At 45.9% G+C, this 25,142-nt stretch overlaps 2 protein-coding genes across 4 annotated transcripts in view; one reads left to right on the top strand and one right to left on the bottom strand.

Moving 5' to 3' along the window:
- B4GALNT3 (beta-1,4-N-acetyl-galactosaminyltransferase 3) overlaps positions 1 to 25,142 on the top strand; it is a 403,403-nt gene that overhangs the window by 140,012 nt on the left and 238,249 nt on the right. The window lies entirely within an intron of this gene.
- Positions 1 to 25,142, bottom strand: part of LOC125434730 (sodium- and chloride-dependent GABA transporter 2-like) — a 193,534-nt gene that overhangs the window by 134,008 nt on the left and 34,384 nt on the right. The window contains exons 5-7 of one of the 3 annotated variants that reach the window (XM_048500344.1): positions 23,177 to 23,261; positions 19,685 to 19,817; positions 737 to 871 (exon numbers count right to left, since the gene is read on the bottom strand). The exons of the other annotated variants lie outside the window; for them this stretch is intronic. Of the exons in view, the coding sequence (XP_048356301.1) occupies positions 737 to 871; positions 19,685 to 19,817; positions 23,177 to 23,261 (353 nt within the window). The remainder of the gene's footprint in view (positions 1 to 736; positions 872 to 19,684; positions 19,818 to 23,176; positions 23,262 to 25,142) is intronic. 3 annotated transcript variants of the gene reach the window in all.

Below are 25,142 nucleotides of genomic sequence, written 5' to 3'. Positions count from 1 at the left end.
CCGGGTGCAGTTCTCCCTCGCTCCAGCCCTGCCTGGACGACATCTGATTGCCAGACTACCAAGATCAGTTCCTCTGCAGAAAAACAGCTGATTTGGAAGGGGGTCTTTATAGCATTTTGCCCAGCTGAGGTCTCTCAGCTCCTAAAACCCCACCCTCCCTAGGCTCTTCCACTGAAACTCCAAGGTTTCCCAACTCAGAGCTGGCCAAGTATGATCAATGATGGGGCTGGTTGGACAAGGAGAGGACAAAGGACGGAGATAGGCAGCCGTAGTATATTTGCCAAAGGGCCAGTGCTTCTGGTTTGTCCTTGAGTAACCAGTCTCATTGGCCTTCCATCAGATAAGGCGGGGGAGCACCCTTTTCCAAGGCTATTTCGGCCTCCCAGGCTGCCCTAGTACCTGCAGGTGGTAATGCAGAACAAGTACACTGATGAAGAGAAGCAATAGTCAGACATTAACAACTTAGCTTGAGCCCTAACTTCTTTCACCAATTATTGATTAGTCCAGAATACTGAAAGCACGTGCAAATATTTAGATGCAGGAACTGAACACCATGGATAAGGCAGAAAGCTGTTGGGAGCAAAGGAGGAAGTGAAAGAAAAGAGGAGGGCTGAAAAGGGTCAGAAAAGGACAGCAAGAAAAAGAGGAACAGAAGGGTAGGGGAAAGAGAGGTATGAGGAAAGAGTTTACATACACTCAAGCAGGATCAGGCCTCTCCTATTATTCGTGAACTTACCTGGGGGTCACCGAGTCGAGTGAGGTCTGGATAAAGGTAGAAGAGGATTCCTTTAGATGCCCCAGGCAGGGATACTCCTCTGATCAGTAGAACAACCAGCATGAGGTATGGGAAGGTGGCAGTAAAGTACACTACCTAACAAAAGAGCAAAATATGGTAAACACGAGAGCTGAAAAGACAGGCAGGGCTTTAAGCAAGTCTATGATTCACAGAGTACGGAGGGTAGGTCTGGAGTTCCTACTTTGTGTTGTGTAACGATCAGATGTGAGTTGTGGGTTGTCCTCAATGGCCATTCGAGCCATTCCAAATTTGAAGGAGGATCCCACCATGCTTAAAGAGACTTCAACCTCCCCCATTAAGGACACCAGGTTGCCTACTTTGGCATGCAACCTCCCACCTTTAGCCTTTATCTTCTACCACCAAATCGGGTAGTGGTGGGCAAATAAATTGGCCAAGACACAATACCATATGGTCACTTCTGGCTGCATAACTACAAGTGATGCCACCATAACACAGGGCACTATAGGTTTCAACTGAAACTACAGCTATTACTATAGAATTCTAGTTCAATCCTAGAGCATCCAGGAACATGGTGGCATCACTTCCAGTTATTCAGCTGGAAGTGACACTGTGGCATAGCAGGATGCTATTTAAAGAAGTCACCTCCTTCAGTGTCCAGGAGGTTGCTGACCTACGCTGGCAACCCTATCCCCCATATACACCATTTGCCAATCCACAACAGTCTAGGGTTGCCAGCAACAAACTCACCAGTCAGGTTGTGTCTTCGCCAGCAGTGACAGGATGTCCCTAGCAATGCAATGATGTCACTTCTGGTTGTGCCAGAAATGAAGCTATCACATTACCCATGATACCAATCAGCCTTCATTCCTCTCCAGCCCACGTTTTTTCTTCTGCTGCTCAAGCCAAGTAGAAGTGGGGAAGGCCGACTGGTGCAGCAGGTCTCCTGCTAAAATGTGACACCTGTGGTCCCTAGGATGGTCCAAGGCAGGTGCTCTTGAAATCCCAGGAACATGTGACTTTTCCCTAATAGCAGCAGTAGGAAAATAGGGTGTGGGAATGTACACCTGTATATCAACTACAGACTGAGAAAGCAGGAGCCATAAGTTGGCTAAACCATTCTGGGATACAAAATCTCTCTTTCCAGGAATCTGTTATAGGGTATTGATTCTGCTGCCATACAAGATTCCTCTTTGGCGCCACGTCTGCCCTACTTTTATATTTGGGAATAAAGTCTGACTTACAAAAATGCCATAAGTCTCAGGTGCTCTCCCTTTCCAAAGGGGAACAGAACCTAAGAAGAAATCTTCCTCAAACTCTTCTCAGAACATTCAACAATAGGATTCATGCACCCAATTACAGTGCCGAAGCTTATCAAACTTCTTATCATCTTTTGATGGTCCATCAAAGCCAGTATTATCTATCCTGACTTCCAGCAGCTCTCCAGGGCCTCATCCACCCTACAAGCTGTGTCTTTTTAATTGGAGAATGAAGCTTCTTCTTAGACTTTCTGCATACCAAATATCTGCTTTATCACTGAGTTCTGAGAACATATTATATCTATTCCTCTAAACATAATGAATCAGCAAGGTAAAAAAAACAGGGTATCATTTAGTTGTCACCCCCCCAAAAAAAATTTTTTTTAATCAAGATCAGGTGAAAATATTACATATCAATTATGACTCTTGAACAAAAACTCTGATTTGCTTCTCACCTTCCGCAAAACCCATTTGTTTTGGAAAAAAATCCAAACAATATATTTTTTTCCTGCGGTGCATTTTTGTACTGAAATCATAGAACTGGAAGGGAATCTGTGGGCCAGTTAAGTGCAAATGCCATCCACAGCACGATTTTTCAGACATAAAAGCTGCCATCACAATGAGCCAAGGGGGTTGGGAAAGGGAGCGAGTCTCTTTGAATGTAACTGGCAAAACAACGGAAGGTAATTTTTACTGGCATCTCTTGCCATTGTCTGAAAACTTATCCATCCCTCATGTTTTTACCCCAACCTTTCTGCAACGATCCCAACGTAAGATCCACTGCTCCGCCCTCTCCAGCCTTATTTTAACAAGCCTCAAGATGTTAAGCTGAAAGAGGCCCTTTCCCCACTTACCTTAAGCCCTGCACTACTCTCCTCAAGTAGTGCGGGGTCCCGGGGCACTCCCCACTACAGGGGCGGCAACAACGCAGCCGCCCCAACACTGCTGCTTTTACGCCCCCTCAGAGTGCGGCATCCCTGGCGCTCCTCAGAACGGCGCCTTTTGATGACCCCGCGCTCTGGTCGTGGGGAAGCCCGGGCGCACGCCAGAGATGTTGCGCGCTGAGAGCAGAACGCAGCAAAGGGTGGTCAAAGGTAAGTGGGGAAAAGGCCAGAGAGAAAGAAGGGCCCCAAAGTCACCCATTACTGGCTTGGGCAAGCAGAGATTTGAACCCAGGTCCCCCCAAGTATGGTCAAACATGCGCAATGAAAGTCACATATATCTGGTCCCATTCATAAAATATAAATGTTGGGCTCATTCAGCCTCGGTTTGCCTTGGGGCAGCACAGGGAAGGAAAAGGAGGCTTCCATCTCTACTATTCCCCAATTTAAAACCAGACTCCCCGATATATTGTTAAAAAATTAAGGAAAAAAGATTAGTTGAACACTTTCTCCTTTAAAATGCTATCAGACCAGGAAGCACAGTTTTAATAGCAAAATGAAATAGAGATAAAAGGGTTAAACGCCTCTCTCTTTTTCATGGCCCTTGAAACTCCCCTTATCTTTCCATAACAACCCCGGGATGTTAGGATAAGAGGCAGTAGTCCAAAATCACCCAGTATGATTCATGTTGGGAACTGAATCCAGACCCTATTCAGATAATTAACTTACTAGAGGCTAGGCTGACTCTATCTGCTCCAATGCCCCAGCCAGGCTTATCTCCCAACACTGCCAAAACTTTCCTTTATGACAGTAAGCTATTGCCTGTGATGCCTCATGCCACAGTAAACACTTGTCTTTAAGACAAGTGTCACTCTCAGTCAACTTGCGGTCTTCAAAATTCCAAATTCTGGCTCATATCAGTCATACCCCTTGCCGGGATCCTGTGTCTGGCATGTACAACTCTGACTAGTGGATTAGTGTGGTAGTTAGGGGATTATAGACGCTAATAACTATAATACTCCACAACAACACTATGATTGTCTGCTACCTCTCTAAGCAAGTGGGGGTGGGCTACGAAGCAACTTTGTAGTTAGACTGGGATGCATCCACATTGCTCAATATCACACTACAGTAGCTGTCTATTGCAACTGCATTTTCCTAGTGTGGACAAGACAATCCAGCAGCAAATTATTGCTACAGCACAAGACTGAAATATCCAACAACACTGGTTCCCTCTTCCTCATTACTCAGACTTACTACAAACCTGTATTTTGTAAATCTATTGATTGAAACATAAAATCATTAGTTACCCGTTTTGTAAAATGTGTCCTCTTTATTCTTCCCTTTACTGAAACTTACTGCAGGTACAAGCTGAAATACTAATAAAGGCTGAACGGTGGGGTTTATTTTCACCAGTGATGGCTGAGCAATTTGTCAGATTTACACCGGTTTGGCTCATGCTCGTGCCAAATGTTATGTGAACAAGCCAGAGTGAGCCAACCAGCATCTGAACAGCAGGTGCTAAAACGTTTCATAAACTTAGCAGCAGCAAGGCAAATGAACTGCTGTCCTTTTCAGATTCAAGATCCACAACAGCTCCAAGAGTTGACTCTCTGCAGCTTCTCTCCAGCTGCTAGTTAATCCACAGAAGGAGAGTCGCTGCTTGTATTATATGATAAACTATCAGGATGTGCTTCTGGCAGCTTCACAGAACACATACGGGTGCCTTTTTGGGACAAAAAGGTCAGAGCATGAAGTACGGAAGAATCCTGGCAGCTCGACCCCTGCATTTTCCTCTCTCCTCCCCCACTCCATTCCCGCCAACCAGCTCTTATACTTATTTGGATTTAGTAGCCTAGAAACAGTGCACAATTTAAATCCATTCTTAGCCATAACTCTCTCCCCACAAAGACTCTGAAAGCCTTCCCGCTTCCCCTGCTCAATCTTGTTTCTATGCTCAGCTGAGCTGCGAGGTGCCGCGCCAAAGGACTGAACTGCAAGCCAGGTCCAGCTCCCCCGTTTGAATCAGGCCTCTTCTATGAACTCTCTCGGTACCTTTAGGGATTCCAGGCATTTTACCAAGTGGAATACCAGCGGAATACACTGCCATGGGGTATGCATGTGTGTGTGGAGTCTCCATCTTTTGAGGTTTTAAACTAGGGATTCCCAAAGTGGGTGGTACCACCCCCCCTGGGGGCAGTGGAAACATCAAGGCGAGCAGTGAGGAATTTTGGGGTGATAGGGGGGCAGCGCAGAGATTCCTGGGCCAGCTGATGATAAAAAGGTAAAGCCACAATTCCACTCTTTAGGGTGGTCTACAGCATAAGTCTTCGACATTTCCCAGAATGTGGATCATTCTGTCTGTCAGCTGGTGAGCTGACTGAAGATGCACTAGGACTGGGAAATGTTGTACTCCTGCAAGTTCACACAGCTTAGCTGTTAGCTTAGAAACAAAGTTGCTCTCTCTGTTCCTGACTAGGAACTTAGCTCATCCAAAAAGATTTGAGAATTCCACAATAGCTTTAGGCATGTTTTGGGCAATAATGCTGCATGAAGCCCAGCTCCTTAGCCTGGCCACTGGGATGGGCTCAATCTGAGTGTCCATTCTCTCTGCCCTGGGATTCCTCTCTCACTGCTGGCCACGACATTCCTTTCTCCCCCTGACCTGTGGAATAACAGCTTGCTTAACTCCTTGTTCTTTCTTGCCACAATCCAGCCTGCAAAAACAGCCATAGCTGTCAAATTGTGGGAATTCTTGGCTTGGATTAAAGCCCCACGATCCTCCGAGATGGCTTGACAAAACCGTTCCTTAACAATCAGATCATACAAATCATCCTGAGTGTTCATTCTGGCAGCTTGAATCCACAGATCACAGAAAGCAGTCAGCATCTCCTTTAACGGCAAAGCCTGAGATGCCATTGATCCTCTGACAGAGCAAAATGCTGCATAGCCAGCCAACTGAGCATTTTGTCCAGGCATTTCACTCAGCAAATCTCCCAACCCTCCAGAGGTGTCAGTCCACAGAATTTGAGTGAGGCGCTTCCAAGTGCACCGTAACTTCACGAAGCAGTCTCCAAAAGTGTCAGAAAGGTGAGCATATCCTGCCCAGAATGGTAAGTGGGGAACTTCTTCCTATCCCATTTGTCTTTGAACCACCGCACTGCTTGCGACTTTTAAAAGTCCATGGTTGCTTTTTGACAACTTGCAAAGCTTTTCAGCATGAGCTTCCAATCCTCATCACTGCCACCTTTCACCTGCTCCTGGCTGGGACCTACTGCACCGGCCCCTCCCGACAAGTGGCCTCCTACTTGTCTTTGTCTCAGACCTGGAACACTCTCGCCGGTAGCACAGGACGCTGTAGGAACTCAAAAGCAGTGGTTCTCAACCTGGGGGTCGGGACCCCTTTGGGGGTCGAACGACCCTTTCACAGGGGTCGCCTAAGACTCTCTGCATCAGTGTTCTCCATCTGTAAAATGGATAAATGTTAGGGTTGGGGGTCACCACAACATGAGGAACTGTGGTTGAATCCCCACTTGAAATTTGCACACAGATCCAAACCTGTTCATTGTGAAACCGTGTCCTCTTCATCGGAGTTTCTCCCTCCCCACCTCAGCGAGCACACAGCAAACACACCCGGTTGCAGAACTCTTAGCAATCCCCATTACCAGGCAAGCTCGCTTCACCGGTCTCCCCTGATTGGCTGGGGAAACGTACATTGTAGGGGAGCGATCAAAAAAACCAACGTGTAAAAGTTTACGACGTGTGCAAACAGTTAATCGTTACCTGTGTAAACCATTAACGATTCAAAGTTACACGTTTGACTGTTTAACATTTGCATCCCCTTCTGTGACCAATCGCAAAAGTGGAAACGAAACCAAGGAAAGGCTGCGCTGATTGGTTGCCCGACCAATCGCAGCACTGATTGGTTGCCCGAATTCTGCGTCACACTCCAGGGCGGGAAACAAGTCAGGGTTTCAACCCTCATCCCTCCCCTCGGATCAGCTCTGAACTGCGTTAATGGGGTCTATGCCACTTGCAACCAGGTCCTACCTGAACACGGATTAACAGGGAGAACGAGAGCCAGAAACAGAATCTGCCACGCAAGCAATGGGGAGGTCGTCCCACAAACCTGGTTAGTTTGTGTTCTGAAACCTGGCTAAGATGGTAGTGGGGATTCGACCTGTATTAAAGGGTCGCGGCATTAGGAAGAACCACTGCTCTAAAGGAACCGCTTAGTCCTCATCTTCGGGCCTTTCCCCACTTTCGTCCTTCCCCTCTATGCCGCGCGCTGTTCTCAGCGCGCAGCATCCCAGGCGCGCGCCCGGCCGTCCCCACAGCCCCGCGCTCTGCGCGGGGCCATCAAAAGGCACAGTTGAGAAGAGCGCCTGGGATGCTGCGTGCTGAGGGGCGCGACAGCAGCAGCTTCGGGGCGGCTGGGCTGTCGCCGCCCCTCTCAGTGGGGAGTGCCGAGGGACCCCGCGCTACTCTCCTCAAGTAGCGCGGGGCTTAAGGGAAGTGGGGAAAGGCCCTTCATCTGACTCATTGTAGGCATACAGGTGGGTATTTTCCTGCTGTTCCATGAGCTGAATGCAGTCTACCCTCCATAATTCCAGAACTTCTCAAGGGGACTCACTCACTCAAAACTGCTTCTTCCAAAGCCAAAAGGCCTGTCTCAGTTCCTTGGTGTGCTGTAACATCCACTTCTGCTGCCTCCAGCATACAGAAGCCTGACAGTGGCTCTTTTGGCCTCACCACTGCTTTGGGGAATTTCATTTGTGCACTGAAAACTGGCTCTGAAACGGATGGGGAAAAAAACATCGCGGTTAAAGAGCTTTCCCCCGCTTGTGTGGTTTACATCAGGTCATGCTGTCAAATGCCTCGGGTTATTTTTTTTATTTCCGCACATGTATTCCTCTGTTTGGCTTTTGAAACGTTTCCTCTTCTTTTTTTCCCCCTCAGTTTTCTCCATGTGTTTTTCCTGTTTTTTCATCCGTTTCAGAGCCAGCTTTCAATGCACAAGCTAAATTCCCCAAACCTTTTTTTTTTCCCGCTCCATTCCATGAAATGGCCAGCCCTTGTCCATGCTGCTGTTTTTGGTTTTGCTCTGTGAAGGAGCGAGAGTGACACACAACATTCACACATGCTTCCCCCCTTCTCAGCTCTCTTATTTTCTTTCTTCCTTACCTCCCCCTTTTACCCTTACGCCATCCTGGTACCATCTCACCTAGTCAGTGGTGGGTTCCAAAAATTTTAGTAACAGGTTCCCATGGTGGTGGGATTCAAACTGTGGCGCAGCACGACAGGGGCATAACCAGGCATTCTGGGGGCGGGGCATTCCTGGGCGGGGCTGTGGCAAGGACACAGCCGCTGTGCCAGTCCTTGGGCGGGAAACGAATGCACGCAGGAGCAGGCTGCCACGCACGCTGGTGCACCTCCTGCTAGACTGCTTCAAGTTCTGCACACTACTGCTGAGAGGAGGGCGTAACTAAGGCAAAAATCACGTGGCAAAATCACCAATTAGTAACCCCCTCTCGGCACACACAAATAATTAGTAACCTACTCTCGGGAACCTGTGAGGACCTGCTGGATCCCACCTCTGCACCTAGTCCCAGCAGAGGCAGTGACAGCAGAAAAGGAACAAGCCACACAGACAAGAGCCGCCCGCCCCCCACTTCATAGCCCTGCAGTTGTCATCCTCTCTCCCCCCCCCACTCACTTTGCTGACTCCCTTTACTCCCTCTTCATGTTGGCCTGTCATCAGTAGCACGTTGGTGTGAATTAAGATGGTGGTAGGAGCGGCAAGGCCGAAGGAAGAAGACGAAGCAGCTCTCTTGCTCTCTCCCCCCCCCCCCACACACACACAATTTTACTGCGCTGAGGAGGAGATGGAAGAGGAGGCAGTCCTCCCTCCACCCATTTACCATGCTGTTTTTAAATGATAGAGTTAGCAATGAAATGATGGAATAAGTTGGCACAAGGATACATAAGTCGTCCACCATGTATTGCCTGGGCTCGTGCTGCCAAACACTAGGAAATGGCAGAAGTAGTCAGAGTAAAAGTTATTGGAATTTAAAAAAAATACTGCTTAGGATTGCACAATATAATTCTGAAATCCATGGGGAAGGAGTTGAACTCTGAAAAGCGGCACACCAACAAAATGTAAAGAGCTCTCTAAACAACAAAAACAAGGAGAGCGATTTGCCTCAGTCAGGCACCAGAAATAAAAACTGCCCCTGGCGAACAGGGAATTGGGTGCCTGAGAAATGCAAAATATTTGCTCCAGCTTAGGTTTCTAGCCCAGATCCAGCACTGTGGCCGTGCGGGTTCAATGCAACAACAGCAGATGTTCGGCTTAAATGTGAACCTCCCCCCCCCCCCCTCACTAAAGCAGTGCTCACGCTGACTTTATTACTAGAAAGCCCACTGAGATCAGAAACAATGTTCTCTGCCTCATGTTGTTCTATAACAAACATGATTTTGCTTGGGTCTGTTCCACATCCCTTTGCCAAGTTCTTCCATCTGTGACACCCGTTTGAACGAACAAAAAAATCTCCAGTTGTGCTTCCTTCTCTGTAATATTATTGACACATGTTTATGCTTTCTGCATTCATGGAGCCCTCGCTCTAATGAGATGGAAAGACAATGCATACTTCCTAGATAACACCAGCAATGTCACACTACCTTCCGTCAACTCAGCTTCAGGCTCCAGCCTAAAGCGCATTGAAGATATGGACCTGCTAGGGTTGGAAACCTCCGGGAGAATTACAACTGATCTCCAGACCATAGAGATCAGTTCCCTTGGAGAAAATGACAGCTTTAGCAGGTTGATTGTCAACCTTCAGGTGGCACCTGGAGATCTCCTGCTTACAGAAGATCTCCAGACAACCAAGATATGTTCCCCTGGAGAAAATGGCCACATTGAAAGGTGGGGTTCTATGAGATCATACCCCACCAAGGTGTTACCCTTCCTCACAGCCCACCCTCCACAGACTCCATTCCTCAAATCCCCAGGTATTTCCCAATCCAGAGCTGGTAGCCTAACAGCAGGTGGACTCTAACCTGGATAGCTTTAAAAGGGGCTTGGACAGATTTATGGAGAAGTCGATCTATGGCTACCAATCTTGATCCCCCTTGATCTGAGATTGCAAATGCCTTAGCAGACCAGGTGCTCAGGAGCAGCAGGAGCAGCAACAGCAGGCCATTGCTTTCACATCCTGCAGGTGAGCTCCCAAAAGCATCTGGTGGGCCACTGCGAGTAGCAGAGTGCTGGACTAGATGGACTCTGGTCTGATCCAGCAGGCTCTTTCTTAAGTTCTTATGGCACCAGTTCCCTACCAAACGTCATCCCCTTCCCAAATGCTGCCCCCAAATCTTCAGGAATTTCCCAAGACAGAGTTAGCAACCCTGGGACCCGCCCTGAGACGACAGTGTTTTCTTGTACTACCTTAATCCTTCTTTGATCTATTGGCCTTCCAGAGTTTCAAGTGAACACTTTCATCATGTGCCATTTCCTCGCACACCAGCAGCACAGCATGCATTGGAAAAATGTCTAAGCTAATGTTGTTTCTAAGCCAGGTCACTGCTGAACACAATCTCAGCATTTATCTTAATTAAACCCAATATATGTAGAACAGCTCCTGTTTGCACATTATGCTGGACACAGCACTTGTTTATCCAAGACGGTTTCTACAGAAGGTGCATTTCGGTAGAATGACGAACAACAGGTAAAATGTAGGATCAAAGGAAAGCAAAAAGAAAAAAATGTTTGATGTCAGAAAACGAGAGGAAACATGGACGAAACAAAATTTCCAACTAGTGACTTGTAGGCTTTTTAGGACATTAAGCCCAACACTGATTTCAATCCTCTTGAAGGTGTTTTAATTTCTTATAGATAATAAATTCAGAGAAAAATATCAAAGACAACTGAAGCTGACATTTTTAGAGCATACTGACGCCAACCCTACATCCTCCTAACGATTTGTGGCAGGCTCAGGCAGCCTCCTAACTGTGCTGGGCAGGTTTTCCCACCTTTTCGATGTCTGAGCTGTTTGATCATAGCGTGTGAAGTGTTTTATGCTCAGTTTTAGGAACTCCAGAAAGGTGAAGGCAGCCTGTTTTACCCTTTAGGCAAATCCCCCTTTTCAGGGCACCAGAGGACTGAGGCAAGTTCAACAAATGAAAGTAAAATTGGTTAAACAGTCTAGATGGGATCAGGAGACATCCAGTGGGTGGAATTAACTATATACAAACATCAGTCGGGGCACAGCCACAGTTCTTAATTCAAGATTTGTAAGTTTCTTCAGTTGCTTAGATGTCATGAGAGGTTCTTTACTTCAAGATGGTACAGTTAGATGTTATTGGCTAATGGATTCATGATGACTTCGGGTACTAACAGGCTGATATCCTTTCATACAGTACACACGCAGCCCTGACACTGTTAGTTACCCACTTCCCATAAATCTTCCTCCTGGAGTAACTATAGCAGAATACTAATATGCCAGACTAGGAATATACCTGTGTGTGTAATTCCTGTTCTAACTGGCTTAGGAATTCATCTTCTATACTCAGAAGATATATTCTCCTCCCTTTTATTTATGGTCACCTGTGAAAAGTCTGACTACTACTACACCTCCAGCCTTGACCACTAAACTTCCAGTTTTCTTGTGTGAGTATTTTCTGCTTTCAGCACATGCTGACACTCAGTATATTTCAAGTCAAATCTGCCACCTGACTGAAATTCCCTGAGTAGATGTTTAACACACGAAGGGACTTGACGTTAACTCACAAGAACCCAAATCCAAAAACTCCCAAAACTTTTCCTCTCAGAGAGATACCGCCTCCCTCTCTGAGTCAGCTGGTTGCTCCACCAATCAGAGTGTGGGTCAATTTACCTAATTAGGGCACTTTCCCATTCCTAGGATTTTTTTTCTCCACTCGGTTATGGTAGCCCCTTATTCTAATGACTGACTTGCACTTTTAAACCTCTCTTTAACTGTGCAGTCTATCACAGGTACTTACATGCTGAATTGGTCTGTCCTGATTTTTTTTTCATTGTTCTGGATTGAACTTGCCACATTGACATGAAAAATTTGCAGAAAAACATCAGTTTGCAATGGAACTTACGAACATGCACATGCACAAAACAAAACCCTGTGAAATGCCAGTATAAGACTATGATAGAGTTTGAAAGCCTAACCTGGCACCTAGCAGAAGACTAAAGATGGCTGTAAGTGACAGTGTGACATCACTTCCAGGAAAACTCCAGAACTGACATCACATCTCTGAAGGAATTGCCAGAAACTTGATGATAAAACCACCCCCTAAAGTTGCCATTTCCACTATAAGATTTGCTCTCTGTAATCTGGAGATCAGTTATAATTCTGAAAGATCTGAACGCCCCACCAGGAGATGGGCAACAATAGGTGAAAATAAGCAAAAAATCTATCTCTTCAAGTTCCTTGTGCTCAGAATTTAGACAGTCCCACCCTATCACTCTGGTCCTTTTTATTTGTAAATAGGGGGTTTAAGTTTTCGATTGTATTAACTATTGGGATGAATCCTACTCCAACCCTATCAGTCCACTGAGCAAAGTTATTTATTAAAGTATTTAAATTCCACCTTTCCATTTGGGCTCAGTTTTGATGCCTTCCTCCAACTTAAGTGGTTCTTAAGCTGGAGAAAAACTACTTGGAGGATGTTGGATCCACACCATTATTTTGTGCTGCACGATACTGAGTACTTCTAGCAGAACAACAGTACAGTTAGAAATAGAGGAAAAGTCTTGTTTTTTAAATTGGAATAATCAAAAAAGGGATGCTTCAGCTAGGCTGAGGACAGGAAAAGTTACCTCCAGCAGGTTGTTGTGGGCTTTCCGGGCTGTTTGGTCGTAGTTTGGTAGATCTTATTCCTGACGTTTCGCCTGCATCTTCAAAGGTGTATCAGAGAGAAGTGTATACTTCTCTCTATGATGCACCTCTGAAGATACCAGCCACGGATGCAGGCGAAATGTTAGGAACAAGATCTACCAGACCTCGGCCACACAGCCCAGAAAGCCCACAACAACCAGTTGAGTCCGGTTGAGTCCGTGAAAGCCTTCGACATTACCTCCAGCGGATTGCAGTGCAAAAAGAAAAGAGTTGCAAACATCCTGGTAAGACCTGCAGATCTCCTGGAATTCCAAAGGGACTCCAGACAAAAGAGATCAGCTCTCCTGGAGAAAACGGCTGCTTTGGAAAAGGGACTCTATGGCTTTGTACCCTACTAAGGTCACTCCCCTCCACAAACTCCACACTCCCCAGGATCCGCACATTCAACATCTCCAGGAATTTCCCAAGCTTGAGCTGGCAACCCTATGTCCTGCCAAACAGAAACTCAACAAACAAAAGAGTAACTGGTTGACCATTGTGGGAGATGGCAGATTGTTTTGTACTCTGCAAACTTTTCCTACAGAGACTTCCGCATCAGCTTCCGCGTCAAAAACTCAAAACAACAGAAGTGGCAGAATGAGTGCCACCCAAAGGCAAACAGAAACAGTAAACACAGAGGAAATAAGACAACTATCTAAAAACGTTACAATCAGCCATAAGATGGGAATCTACTCAGACAGCAGAATAATCAACTAAAGAAACAAGAATAAGGAAGAAAATGTTTTTGCCAAGTGCCTAAAACAAAGTAGGCACCTCTGAACAAGATCTCTCCCTTGAGCAATTGCTCTAAAGAAAATGGGATGCCCATCACCAGCTCAGAAGTGCTTACCTTGCAGCTATAACAACAGCCTGGAACTGGTAAAATTACCATCACAAGCACTAAATATCAGCTAATAAGTCACTTAGGCAAAGTCAGCATTTATCCATTGCCTTATTGCCAGTTATCTCTAGGCAAAATACAAACTCCACCCCTATGACACCTTCTCCCTCCTTTCAGGAAAACTCAGCCAAAGACTTCAAGCTATCACATTTTTCATTTTTTTAGATCCTTCTGTTTGGAGTTCCTTTGGCTTACACATAACATATGCTCACATCACACAAGCTTTTCAGTTCACGAGTCATTCATCAACATGTCTGGCGTTGTTTCCCATGTCCCTAATACCTTCCCCCCTCTTCTTATAGTCACAGGGGTACTTGTGCTAGACTCACACTATTGAATTTTTTTGCCATGCTGTAGCCAGAGTACTTTGATTCCGTCTGGTCTAATAACCACATTGTGGATTTGCCTCTCATAAGGAAAAAGGTGGCTTTCCTACTATGTCAGGTCTGCATTTCCATCTGTTTTCTGTTCCAAACACAAAGATCTGCTGTGACTGGCTCAGGAGGTTGAATGAAAGACGTTCTGATGAGCACGATGATTCAAATGACAGCTGCGTATTGGAAATGAGGCAAAGGAGGCGGCACAGTCAAGAGAAATGGGAGAAGGCCCTGTTGTAACCACCTTGGTACATAGGAATCACACTGAAAAAGAGATTTGCCCATGTGGACTGAAAGATCAGCCTGTGGTTGTGCATATTTGATTTAATTAGAATATTTATGCTGCTTTGCTCTGGGAACCCAGGATTCAAAACACCTTACAAATTACAAAGTCATAAACCATCCGGCACAAAAATATAACTATGCTTGTACTGCCTGCATTCTCCACCACTGTGTGAAGCACCCCTAGAGAGGCCTTCAGCGCAACCCACTCCCTGCCTGGCCCTGGAGGCTGCTGGGGAGGATGGCCAGAACTGATGGCAGGATGGCAAGTGGCGAGCCCTGCCCCATACTGCCCTGCATCTCTTTGTCAGCCCTCTAGCTGAGCTGGGCAAGGTCAGAGGCCTCAGCAGTGAGGGCAGCCAAGGTGAGGACCGCCAGGGCCAAGCCAGGCAAGGCCGGAGGCCGTAGAAGTGGTAGGAGTTAGAACAGGCAGGTGTTGGGGCTGTAGGAGCTGGCAGCCTGGCCACCCATGCCATTGAAGGCTGCCTCGTCCTCCACAGTTCTGGAGGCCCTGGGGCCAGCCTGTTGCCACTGCCTGGTAAGTCAGGGCCTCAGGAGACATCTAGAGAGGCCAAGAGGACTGATTCTGGACACATGCATAATCCAAATACATCAGGATTTCCAGGACTTTTTTGTCCATTTTGTTTGTGTTTGTAGGTTCATTCTTAGATTCAAGTCCTATAGCACTTTGGAGACCAACAAGATTTTCAGTATATAAGCTTTAGCTTCTCGAAAGCTCATACCCTGAAACTCTTGTTCGTCTGTGAGGTGCTACTGAACTGGAATCTATTCTACTGCTGACCCACACGTCTACCCTCTGAAATTATCTACATGCTTTTATTGCATTGTTAAAAAATATTTTAACGTTTAAATGTTTTAATTCCTGATGTTCACAGCTTTGGGGACCCTGTTTGATTGGAGAGTGGAAAATAAATGTTTGAAGTAAATCCATATCTTCTACAAGCATTACTACAGACCTCAAACTATCTTACAGTCTGTTCATATCACTCAGACTTATATCCTTATTTTAATAAAGGCAAAAAAAAGCTCTAGAACAGCAACTGGTCTTTGGCTAACTATTGCATCACCAAAAAAAAGCCAACAACAACCAACACCCACTAAGATAAAAATTAGAATAACTGGTAATATGCTAGTTGAAGTGGCATATCCCCAGTGGCGTAGCTAGGCAAACTGGAGCCCTGGGCAAACCCGAGTTTGATTCCCCCCCCATGGGCAGCCACCCTCCCCCACCATGATTAAACAATGATTTTTTTCCACTAGATCATTTCAAAGTCACCATCACATTATAGAACATGCCCCAACTCACAAATCTGAACACTGAAATGGGCCATAAACGAAAAGAATAAATGAAAGAAAGAAAACAAGCATTGGCTGGAAGGGGGTGGATTTAAAAGGAGAATCTAAGGAAATTTAGGGGGTGCCTACTGTCAGGGGTGCAATTAATAAGATAGCAGCACCAAAACTTCAGAATATCTTCGTGAGACCCTACTGATGATACCACCCAGGTTTGGTGAAGTTTGGTTCAGGGGTCTAAAGTTATGGACCCTCAAAGGTGTAGCCCCCATCTATTAGCTCCCATTGGAAACAATGGGGGAATGGGGCACTCCCTTTAGGAGTCCATAACTTTGGACTTCCTAAACCAAACTTCACCAAACCTGGATGATATCATCAGGAGAGTCTCCTGAAAATCCCTGAAATTTTGGTGCTGCTAGCCTAAAAACTGTGCCCTCTGCAGGCCAAAAACGGAAAAACACTGAAAATACCAAAAAATCCCACAAATGAACCTGCAGTTTTTGCGCACACCACAAGAGGGCGCCCTGGGCAATTACCCACTTTGTCCAATGGGAGGAACGCCTCTGCATATCCCCCTTGGCAGCCATTCCCTTCCCAGTCCCAGGTAGGAAGTCTTTACACCACCAGGAGCTAGACCTCTGCAGATGGAATTAGGTGCTGGTAAGGCCAAGATGGGTAACCTGCCACTCCTTATTCACCATGCACAAGGTCTGGCATACCACTGGCATACTGCTTTTTGAGCATACCACTTTTGAGCATACCACAGTGGTTAGAAGCCTGGGGGTTGTCGTACACAACGGGCAATTACGGGTTTGGAAGAAATCCAGCGTGGGCATTTTTCCATCTGCTGTCATCTGCTGAAATGTCTGTGACCACAACGTCTTCTTTGGGCGGGCAGAAAAAATTGCAAAGCATTACAACAACAACAGCCTTCACAGGATTATGTAACGTGTCAAACTCCACATGTGCTTGCAGAGAGGATTCTAATGTGTTCCTACACATTTCGAAACCAGAACCCAAACCTTTAGTTCAGTTTACTGACTGATGGTTTGTCTTCCAGTTTCAGCTGACTTATGGCATTTCCGTAGGGTTTTCAAGGTAAGAGACGTTCAGAAGTGGTTTGCCATCGGCTATCTCCAGATCACAGCCCTGGTGTTCCTTGAAGGTCTCCCATGCAAATACTAGCCAAGATCAGGGCTGAGAGTGTATGACTTGCCCAAGGTCACCCATCAAGCTTACATAGTGTGAGTGGAGATTTGAACCAGGGGTTTTCCAGGTCCTTGTCCGACACTTTAATAACTATGCCACATTGGCTCTCCAGCTTATTATTACTGAAACAATTTTCCAGGATACGGAGCATGACAGTCCAAAAGTTCAGGGAGCTCAGAAGATGTTCCATGTGCGAAAACTGCAGACCTTTGAGACAGATTTAAGAAACATTCTATCCAAGCAGCAAAACAACATATTTACATACCTACAGACCCCAGCAGAATGAAGAAAAATATAAGACGGGCTTCAAAGTCACCGAGCAGCAACCTCATTGTAGATGCACTGCAAGCATTTGCTGCTGATTTGTATCCAGATAGCATAAGATTACATCTGCAGTGACAACTTTACACAGATTGGTTTGGTGTCAGTTACAGAACAATGTTCAACCATGCTGTATAAGATCCACATGACAGCTGGCCTGACAGCAGCGCAAAAACACATACAGAAGCAACCCTTTTGAAAGATGCTTGAGAGTTACCACCTTTTTTTTCTGCTAGAACCTTTTGCCTTTTACAGCTGCACAATACGCCAGAATTCAACGGTTGCACCTGCCATTATTCTAACGCCAAAGGGAGATGAACTTTCCCTGTTGAATTTCTATTTGCAGCATAGCTGCTAAAGACACAGAGCCTTGTAAGACATCCTAGAGATCTCTATATGATGTCTGCCAACAGTGTTCCACCCCAGTAGGAGAATGTTCAACCTAACATTCAGTTACTTACATATGTGCACATTTGAAATTGTCTAGTTCTGACATTGGAGCAAGATTCCAATCCTGCAGCACCTTAAACAAGATTTCCCAGGCATAATCTTCCAAGAGTTAAAACTCCCTTTTCCAGATATCCCTTAGGTTGCTCTCTGATGTAGAGAGCTTTGACTCTTGAAAGATTATGCCTGGGAAATCTTGTTGGTCGTTAAGATGATGCCAGACCAGAATTGTACTCTTCTCCGGCAGACCAACAAATCTATCTCCTGTATTGACATTGTTGCTTTGACTCTCAATTTTGTTTACATTCCCTTCTACTTCCCTGGTCTACCCAACTCAAGCAGCCCCAGGACGCCATTGCCCGGGAGGTCCTCTGGGGTCTGCAACCTGCGGCTCTCCAGATGTTCATGGACTACAATTCCCATCAGCCCTCGCCAGCATGGCCAATTGGCCATACTGGCAGGGGCTGATGAGATTTGTAGTCCATGGACATCTGGAGAGCCACAGGTTGCAGACCTCTGCAAATAATCTGAACAAGTACTACCAGCTCCACAACCGTTCTTCTAAGCATGGAAGATCTATTTGAGGTGCCATTGGGTTCAAACGTTTCACCTTAGTTTTGCAGAATAAAAGAACTCCTGATTTTACTCCCTGAGTTGACAGCTCAGTTATCTCTAGATTATCCTTCTCTGATTCTTCTTATCTGTAAATCCTCCTGGCTTGTCTTCTCTTTACCTCAAAGCCTCCACCTGGCCCAATCTGATGACTCACTTCTGGCTTGACTTGCACTTCCCCGCCTCTCTCCCAGTCTGGGGTGAGAAAAGAACTTTTGTCCCTTTTGTCCTCTGGATTCTAAAACAAGAGCTTTCTTTTCAGTATTCCAACCTGTGCTCAGTTTGGGCCATGAATGCACATACCAAGAGTCTAGCTTGCATTTTCAGCAAACAATCCCTTCTCCAAACCTCTGAGCGAGTAGGTCCAGGTTCTGCTTGGATCATTAGATATCTGAGTGTTCACAAACCCATGCTAGCCAACATGACTGGATAGGAAAATATAGGTAATATCCCCCCCTCCATTCACTCTGCTCTCTTTCACTTGAGCACTCCATTCTCTGAGGTTCATATGGCAAAAGGGTTTTGTGTGGGGACTGGGCCTGTGTACAGAAGCTGTAGGCATCTTAGCATTAGGTGCTTGATTATTACCTTGACCAGGTGACATGATATAGCTCAGGGATCTGCAACCTGCAGCTCTCCAGATGTTCATGGACTACAATTCCCATTAGCCCCTGCCACCATGGCCAATTGGCCATGGGAATTGTAGTTCATGAATGGTGGGAATTGTAGTTCATGAACATCTGGAGAGCCGCAGGGTTGTAGACCCCTGGTATAGCGGGATCTCATCATATTTTGGAAGCTAAAAAGGGTCAATACTCAGAAGAAAGCCTTCCAAGGAAGACTCTGCAGATCCTTAAAACTTATTGTAAATGATAAATGCCACAACAGAATGCCCATAAACATACACATACAAAAGTGGACTTTTGTTTCCATCCTCAGGTTCTTAGATAATGTGATTGATGGGATGTTAAATACAAAAGGTTGAGAACCACCGGATTTGAGTAATGGGTTAGAATTGGGGTGAACTAGGTTCAGGGCCAGAGCGAGGGGGAACTGCGACCAGGGAACACATGAGCCCTGCGCTCCTGCCACACACACACCCGCACCGGCGCACACCTAGTGCATTAGCCCCCTCTTTCCCTTGGTGCTACTCCACTGACCAGGTTCAAACTGCCACTTAGTTATGCATTTTGGGCCACTGTGGATAAAATTGAGAGAGGAGAACAATGTAGGATAAACTTTGTGAACGTTATAACATTTTCTTTATCTTGATGCTAACCACAAAAGACAGACTATAATTTGGAGGAGAAGGAAAGGGGCTGGCAGGGGCTGATGGGAATTGTAGTCCATGAACATCTGGAGAGCCGCAGGTTGCAGACCCCTGGTCTAGATTGTGAATGAAGGCAGGAGGGAGACACTTACCTTGCCCGTAGACTTGACACCTTTCCATATACAGAAGTAGCAGATGATCCAGGCGAGCAGGAGGCAGAGAGCCAGCTCCCAACGCACACCCCCCATGTGTTCAATCCCACTGGAAATCTTTAACACTCTTCTCCTGTGGAAGAGACAGACAGATTGATTCCCTCAAGGTTCACTTGTTAGATCCAAATGTTTCCAAGCCCAACCGTGGCCACTTCTCCCAGAACACACCATTTCCCAAGATGGCTCAGACGTAATAAGGTTATCAGGTTTCAGGACTTGCCCTGAAGATTCAGGGGTTTAGCCCCGTTTTAAGGGAAACAAGCTGAACAACTAACAGGAGTGAAAGACAAGCAGGTACGGGTTGAAATGAAGTATTGGTAAGAAAGTGCCTAAAGTGGTACCTCTGATCTTCTACTTTGAACCCCCCTGAGAGAGGCAGTATTGATATGAAATTTAATACTTTCACTCCAAGGAATGAGGGTAAAGCCCTGAGAGACTCGTGGGTCAGAATGAAAAGGCTGGCTTTATTCCATTGACTTTTGGGTTTTGACATTTGTCAAAAATTACCTGGAAGTTCAACTCATCTCCAGACTACAAACATGAGTTCCCCTACAGAAAATGGATGCTTTGAAGGATGGACTCTATGACATTGTATCCCTCTGAGGCCCCCGTCCCCCTGGCTCCCCCCCCCAAAAAAAATCTCCAGGAGTTTCCCAACCTATAGCAGACAATCTTACCCCCACACACTCTGCCAGTGGCCAGGGGGATCTGGCAACCCCACACTGAGGCCTTGGATGAAAATCCCTACTCAGTCCCCTCACAACCTTTGCCTAGCCTACCTCACAGAATGGTGAAGAGGGCAAAATACCACCCCTGAACTCCTTAAAGAATGACAACCATGGTTGGTTCCAAGTTGGGGGGGGCTGGGTGCATTGTGTCCCAGCCCCCCACTGGTGACTCCCTTCATTCTAGTACCACCCCCCCACTGCCCATACTCACACATTCTGCATTCCCTTTCTCCAACTGTTCTGAACAGTTCATGCATCTGAGAGTGTCCTAGAAGCCAAAGCTGGGCAGCATTCACAGCCAGGAATAGTGGCGGCAAAGCACTCACAGGTAAGTGGGTTTGGGAAGGGCAGGCAGTGGAGTCAGTGGCAGTGGGACCCACCTGAAGCTCTGGGCCCAGCAGCTGCCCCACCTCGGGGAGTGCCTGTACCTGCCCTGGATCAGGCATGCATGTCACATCAACAAAAGCATTCATGGGTGTTTACTTTATTTGAATTTAGATCCTGACCTACCCCAACCAGTGCTGCTAATTTTTGTGTGTTTTAAAACTTTATATACCACTCTGAATTGCCTGAAAAATAAACACACACACGATCATCTATGCAGCAAGAGGAAAAGAAAGCAAACCAACTGATGCTCCAATACGGAGGATGACCAATAGAAGAAGAAAATGATGAAGTAAAGAAAACAAGACAGGAGAGCACACCAAAGAAGAAAATGCTGCAGTGGGGATGGAAGGGAGGGCACAAAGACGAAAGAAGTTCTGAGGACACAACAATGAAATGGAATTTGTAGATAGAGAAGAAGCTAAAAGAAAGGCTCGGGAAGATCTTTCTCCCCAAGCTGCTGATGTACATGGACACATTGATGTTGAAATGCAAAGTTTGTACAGATGTGTAGAAACAAGATCTGACAAGATGAGAAAGACCACATATGCACTGCTTCTGAAATGATGCCTGCTGGGCAAAGTGTGTGTTTGTCACAGCTCATTGTGCAATAGTTTGCAACAGAACACGAAGCTAATGGGAGGCAACATTTTTGGTTTCAGCCCTCTGCTGGTTACCACCTCCTGGGTCAATTCCCCACAGTCAATTAATCGCGTGATACTCACACAAAATATCCAGGTTTCAGCAAGAACTCCCCACTGCTTAACTGCTGAACACAGATTCACCCCAGTTCTGGCGCTCCCTTTCCCCCTTATCACGTGTTTTTTAAGAACCTGCATGAAAGTGCCCCCTTTTTAAAAACACGAGCTGAAGCCGGATCAGTGGAGAGGATCAGGGGTTGAACGTAGGTTTGTTTTCCCGCTGTTGGGAGTGATGTGGAGCCTTCCAGCCAATCAGAGTGCAGTTGGCTGTGCCCTTTTTTTGTTTTGTGCTGGCGGAGGCTACGTTGAAACGTGGCTGCGTGGAACATGATTTCCGTGCCAAGTGTAAACTAAAATTTGACTTTCGTGCCAGCACAGCTGCGTGGGTAAAGAGTGCCGAAGCCACGCATCAACATAGCTTAGCGCGAAAAACATCTACCGTTCTATCTACGCATGTGTAACTGCGCCAAAAAAAGTTTTAAAAAAAATTCTCGCCCCAACACAGCACAACAGCCAATCAGGACGAGGAAGAAAGAGCCGCTGAACAGATTGGGTGTTCGATCATGCGATCATGAGGAGTGCTGCACTGTTTGAAACCACGATAGACATTAATGTCCTCAACACACACACACACTGCAGTGTGGAAGGTGAAACCGCAATGAAAAGGCGCCGTTTCTTTTGAAACCTGGTTGTATCCAGCTTTAATTTCTCAGTGGGGAAATTGCCCTTGAGTCCTTCTTTGGTTTCCAGGGAGGATTCCAGTTTGGGAATTCATACAAATGCACAGATCAAAGTGAAAAAAAGCAAGATGCAAGCCACACGTGGCCACTGTGCCTGAATTGGGGGAACTTTCTTTAAATCACTGCACAGGCATCCATCCGTTCCTTCAGTGGAGGTGGGGATGATGCAGGAAGACAATTTCCTGTTTACTTTTTCTGCATTTGCTGTTGAAGGAAGGATATTTTGAAAGTGTGGTAATTCAATATATTTTACTTAATTTCATGATAAGGCATCATTTCAGAGAGCTTTCGGGACCTATGAATGAGATACTAATATTATTTTTATTTGAGTGCATCTGTGGCAGATGAAGTAGTGAGGCTGCTAACTCCAGCTTGGGAAATTCTGGGAGATTTGGAGGCAATGGAAAAGGGAAGGTAGAGTTTGGGGGGGGGGGAGGCAGGAGTTCAAGGGAGATGTGATCTTTAAGGTACACCAAAGAATCCACCCTCCAAACCTGTCATTGGTTCCAAGATGGCTGATCTCTAAAATCTGGGGATCATTTAACTACCAGGACAACTTCAAGCTCCATCAGGAAGTTGGTTGCCCAGAGAAGTATACACTGAAATGTGTGTAAAGTTTTGGTGAATTGGCAGCATAAATACAGTTGTCCTAGAAGAAGAAAGCAAAGACCACCAGTTTTAGCAAAAACTTAACAGATTTCATCAGATCTAAGAGACAGATCACCGTATTCCATTCTTCTTGTTTGATTATCTAAGATTTGCAGTGATTGAGATCCACAGACTTTGTATGTCCAGTAGAAGAACTATCCTTGTGGGCTCAGGGAATCTTTGCTCCCAAGAGGGAAGTAGAAGGGGGGAGGGGAGGAGCCCTTCACTTACTCCCAGAATTCAATGACTGGAGAGGTGGCATTTTCAGCTGTCACATTGAGCGAGGAGTTTGTCTTCTGGAATTCCATGCAGTTCTCTGTAGAACAGGACCAAGTGAAGGGAATGTGAGTAGGTATGATTGTAAGATACATTCATGAAACACAATCCACTTCCCAAATGAAGACAATAAAACTACAAAATCGTGCAGGATGCTCAGGAAAACAGAACCACCATGGGGTCTAGTTAAGGTCCCACTGGAAAAGAAACTGATGAGTAGGACTGGAGAATGGGATAGAACTTTCTCCAAGTAGGAAAAGTTCCTTACTGGAGGATATCAGCACCATTTAGATTCCTGAGATGGTTTATTGTAAATCTTACTCAGGCAATGCCCTGACCTGGACAGCCCAGGCTGGCCAATCTCATCAGGTCTCAGAAACTAAGCAGGGCCCTGCTTAGTACTTGGATGGGATGGGAGACCACCATGGACATCAGGGTCACTACGCAGAAGCAGGCGATGGAAAACCACCTCTGAACATCTCTTGCTTTGAAAACCCTTCAGGGTTGCAACAAGCCAATCAAATATCCTACAGTCAATCTGAAGCCTTGTTGGGCAAAAGCCCCGCATGGCCCCACCCACTATTTAAAAATACTTGGAGGGCACCTGGAAAGGTATCAGTAAGTACCACTGGGCACCATGGCCCCACACTGGGGGTTCCTGCTGTAGGCTGATATTGCCTGTCTTGGTTAATAAAAGCCAGTTACTAGTTAGAGAGTCAGACCAAGGTTTGGGACACTCAAGTTATAATTCTCAGTCTGCCACGAAGCTCCGTGAGTGACTTGGAGCAGTATAACCAACTGCACAGAGTTATTGGAAGAATAAAGGGGGGGGGGTGTATGCCAACCTGGAATCTTTAGAGGGATGGGTGTGATAAAACCCTAACAAAGCCCCAGCGCAACCTCTCAATTGCAGGACTTGGATCAGTGGTGGGATTCAGCCTATTCGCACCTATTCAGTAGTACTGGTAGCTAATTTTTTTGTCTTGTTCAAAGAACTGGTTATAATCTACCACTGAGTCCATTCGGATCCAGTTGTTAAATGATTTGAATCCTACCACTGACCTGGATGCCCTTATCTCACCACCGCCAGAGAAGAAACATCCCATAAGTTGCAAGAGAGCGTAAGAGGAAACTTTCAATGCATGCAGTATTAAATTGGTTTGTTTTATTGCCAGAGCGTGCCAAACAATTACTATAAAAAGGCATGCGCTCTCTGTCTCTCTCATTTTTATTTTTTACTTTTAGACTGCTTTAATGGAAAGCTATCTCTTCTCAAGGCACAGAGCAGGCAGGATTGCCAACTTTCTTGGTAGGACTCTGGTGCCTTTAACAGCTGCATAGCTGCAGGAAATAGCTGCAATGTGCATATCATTTCTGCTCACCATACAGCAGAGGAAATCTGGCTAGTTCAGAGAAGCAGGGATGGTTCCAAGAAGTGCCAGTTTCCTCCTTGATTTTTCCCATCCCACAAAGTGTCCTTGAAGTTCAGTACTACGGGGCTCTGGCATGTTTTTTCCTCTTTACTTCAGCATCTTAATACTATGCTGTTACATTTTTTCCCTTGAATTTCTTGCTGCTCAAGCTAAAACAGGGAAGCATGAAAATGTCAACCTTCTGCCCTCAAGTATGGAGAGGTTCAGTCAGCAATTAACTCAGGGAGTCCCCAGAATTAAGACTTTTTCTTTCTCTGTGGATTTAAATGTGTAATCAATTAAGATCTGAATATCTATATCTGTATAAAAGGCAAGGGATACTGGCGATGATTCACTTTTTAAAGAGCTAAGTAGGCGCATGAGTGGAGGGGGTAGGCTGCAATGATGCAAGCACATGCAGGGCGTATTGGCAACAACTCACAGTTTTCTAGAGCTTGTTGTATTTTTTTGCACAATGGGCTTTATTGCTAGTTAGAATACAAAAGTTG

Source organism: Sphaerodactylus townsendi, linkage group LG06, assembly GCF_021028975.2.
Source record: "Sphaerodactylus townsendi isolate TG3544 linkage group LG06, MPM_Stown_v2.3, whole genome shotgun sequence".
NCBI lineage: Eukaryota > Metazoa > Chordata > Lepidosauria > Squamata > Sphaerodactylidae > Sphaerodactylus > Sphaerodactylus townsendi.
This window is presented reverse-complemented; position numbering and strand designations above follow the sequence as displayed.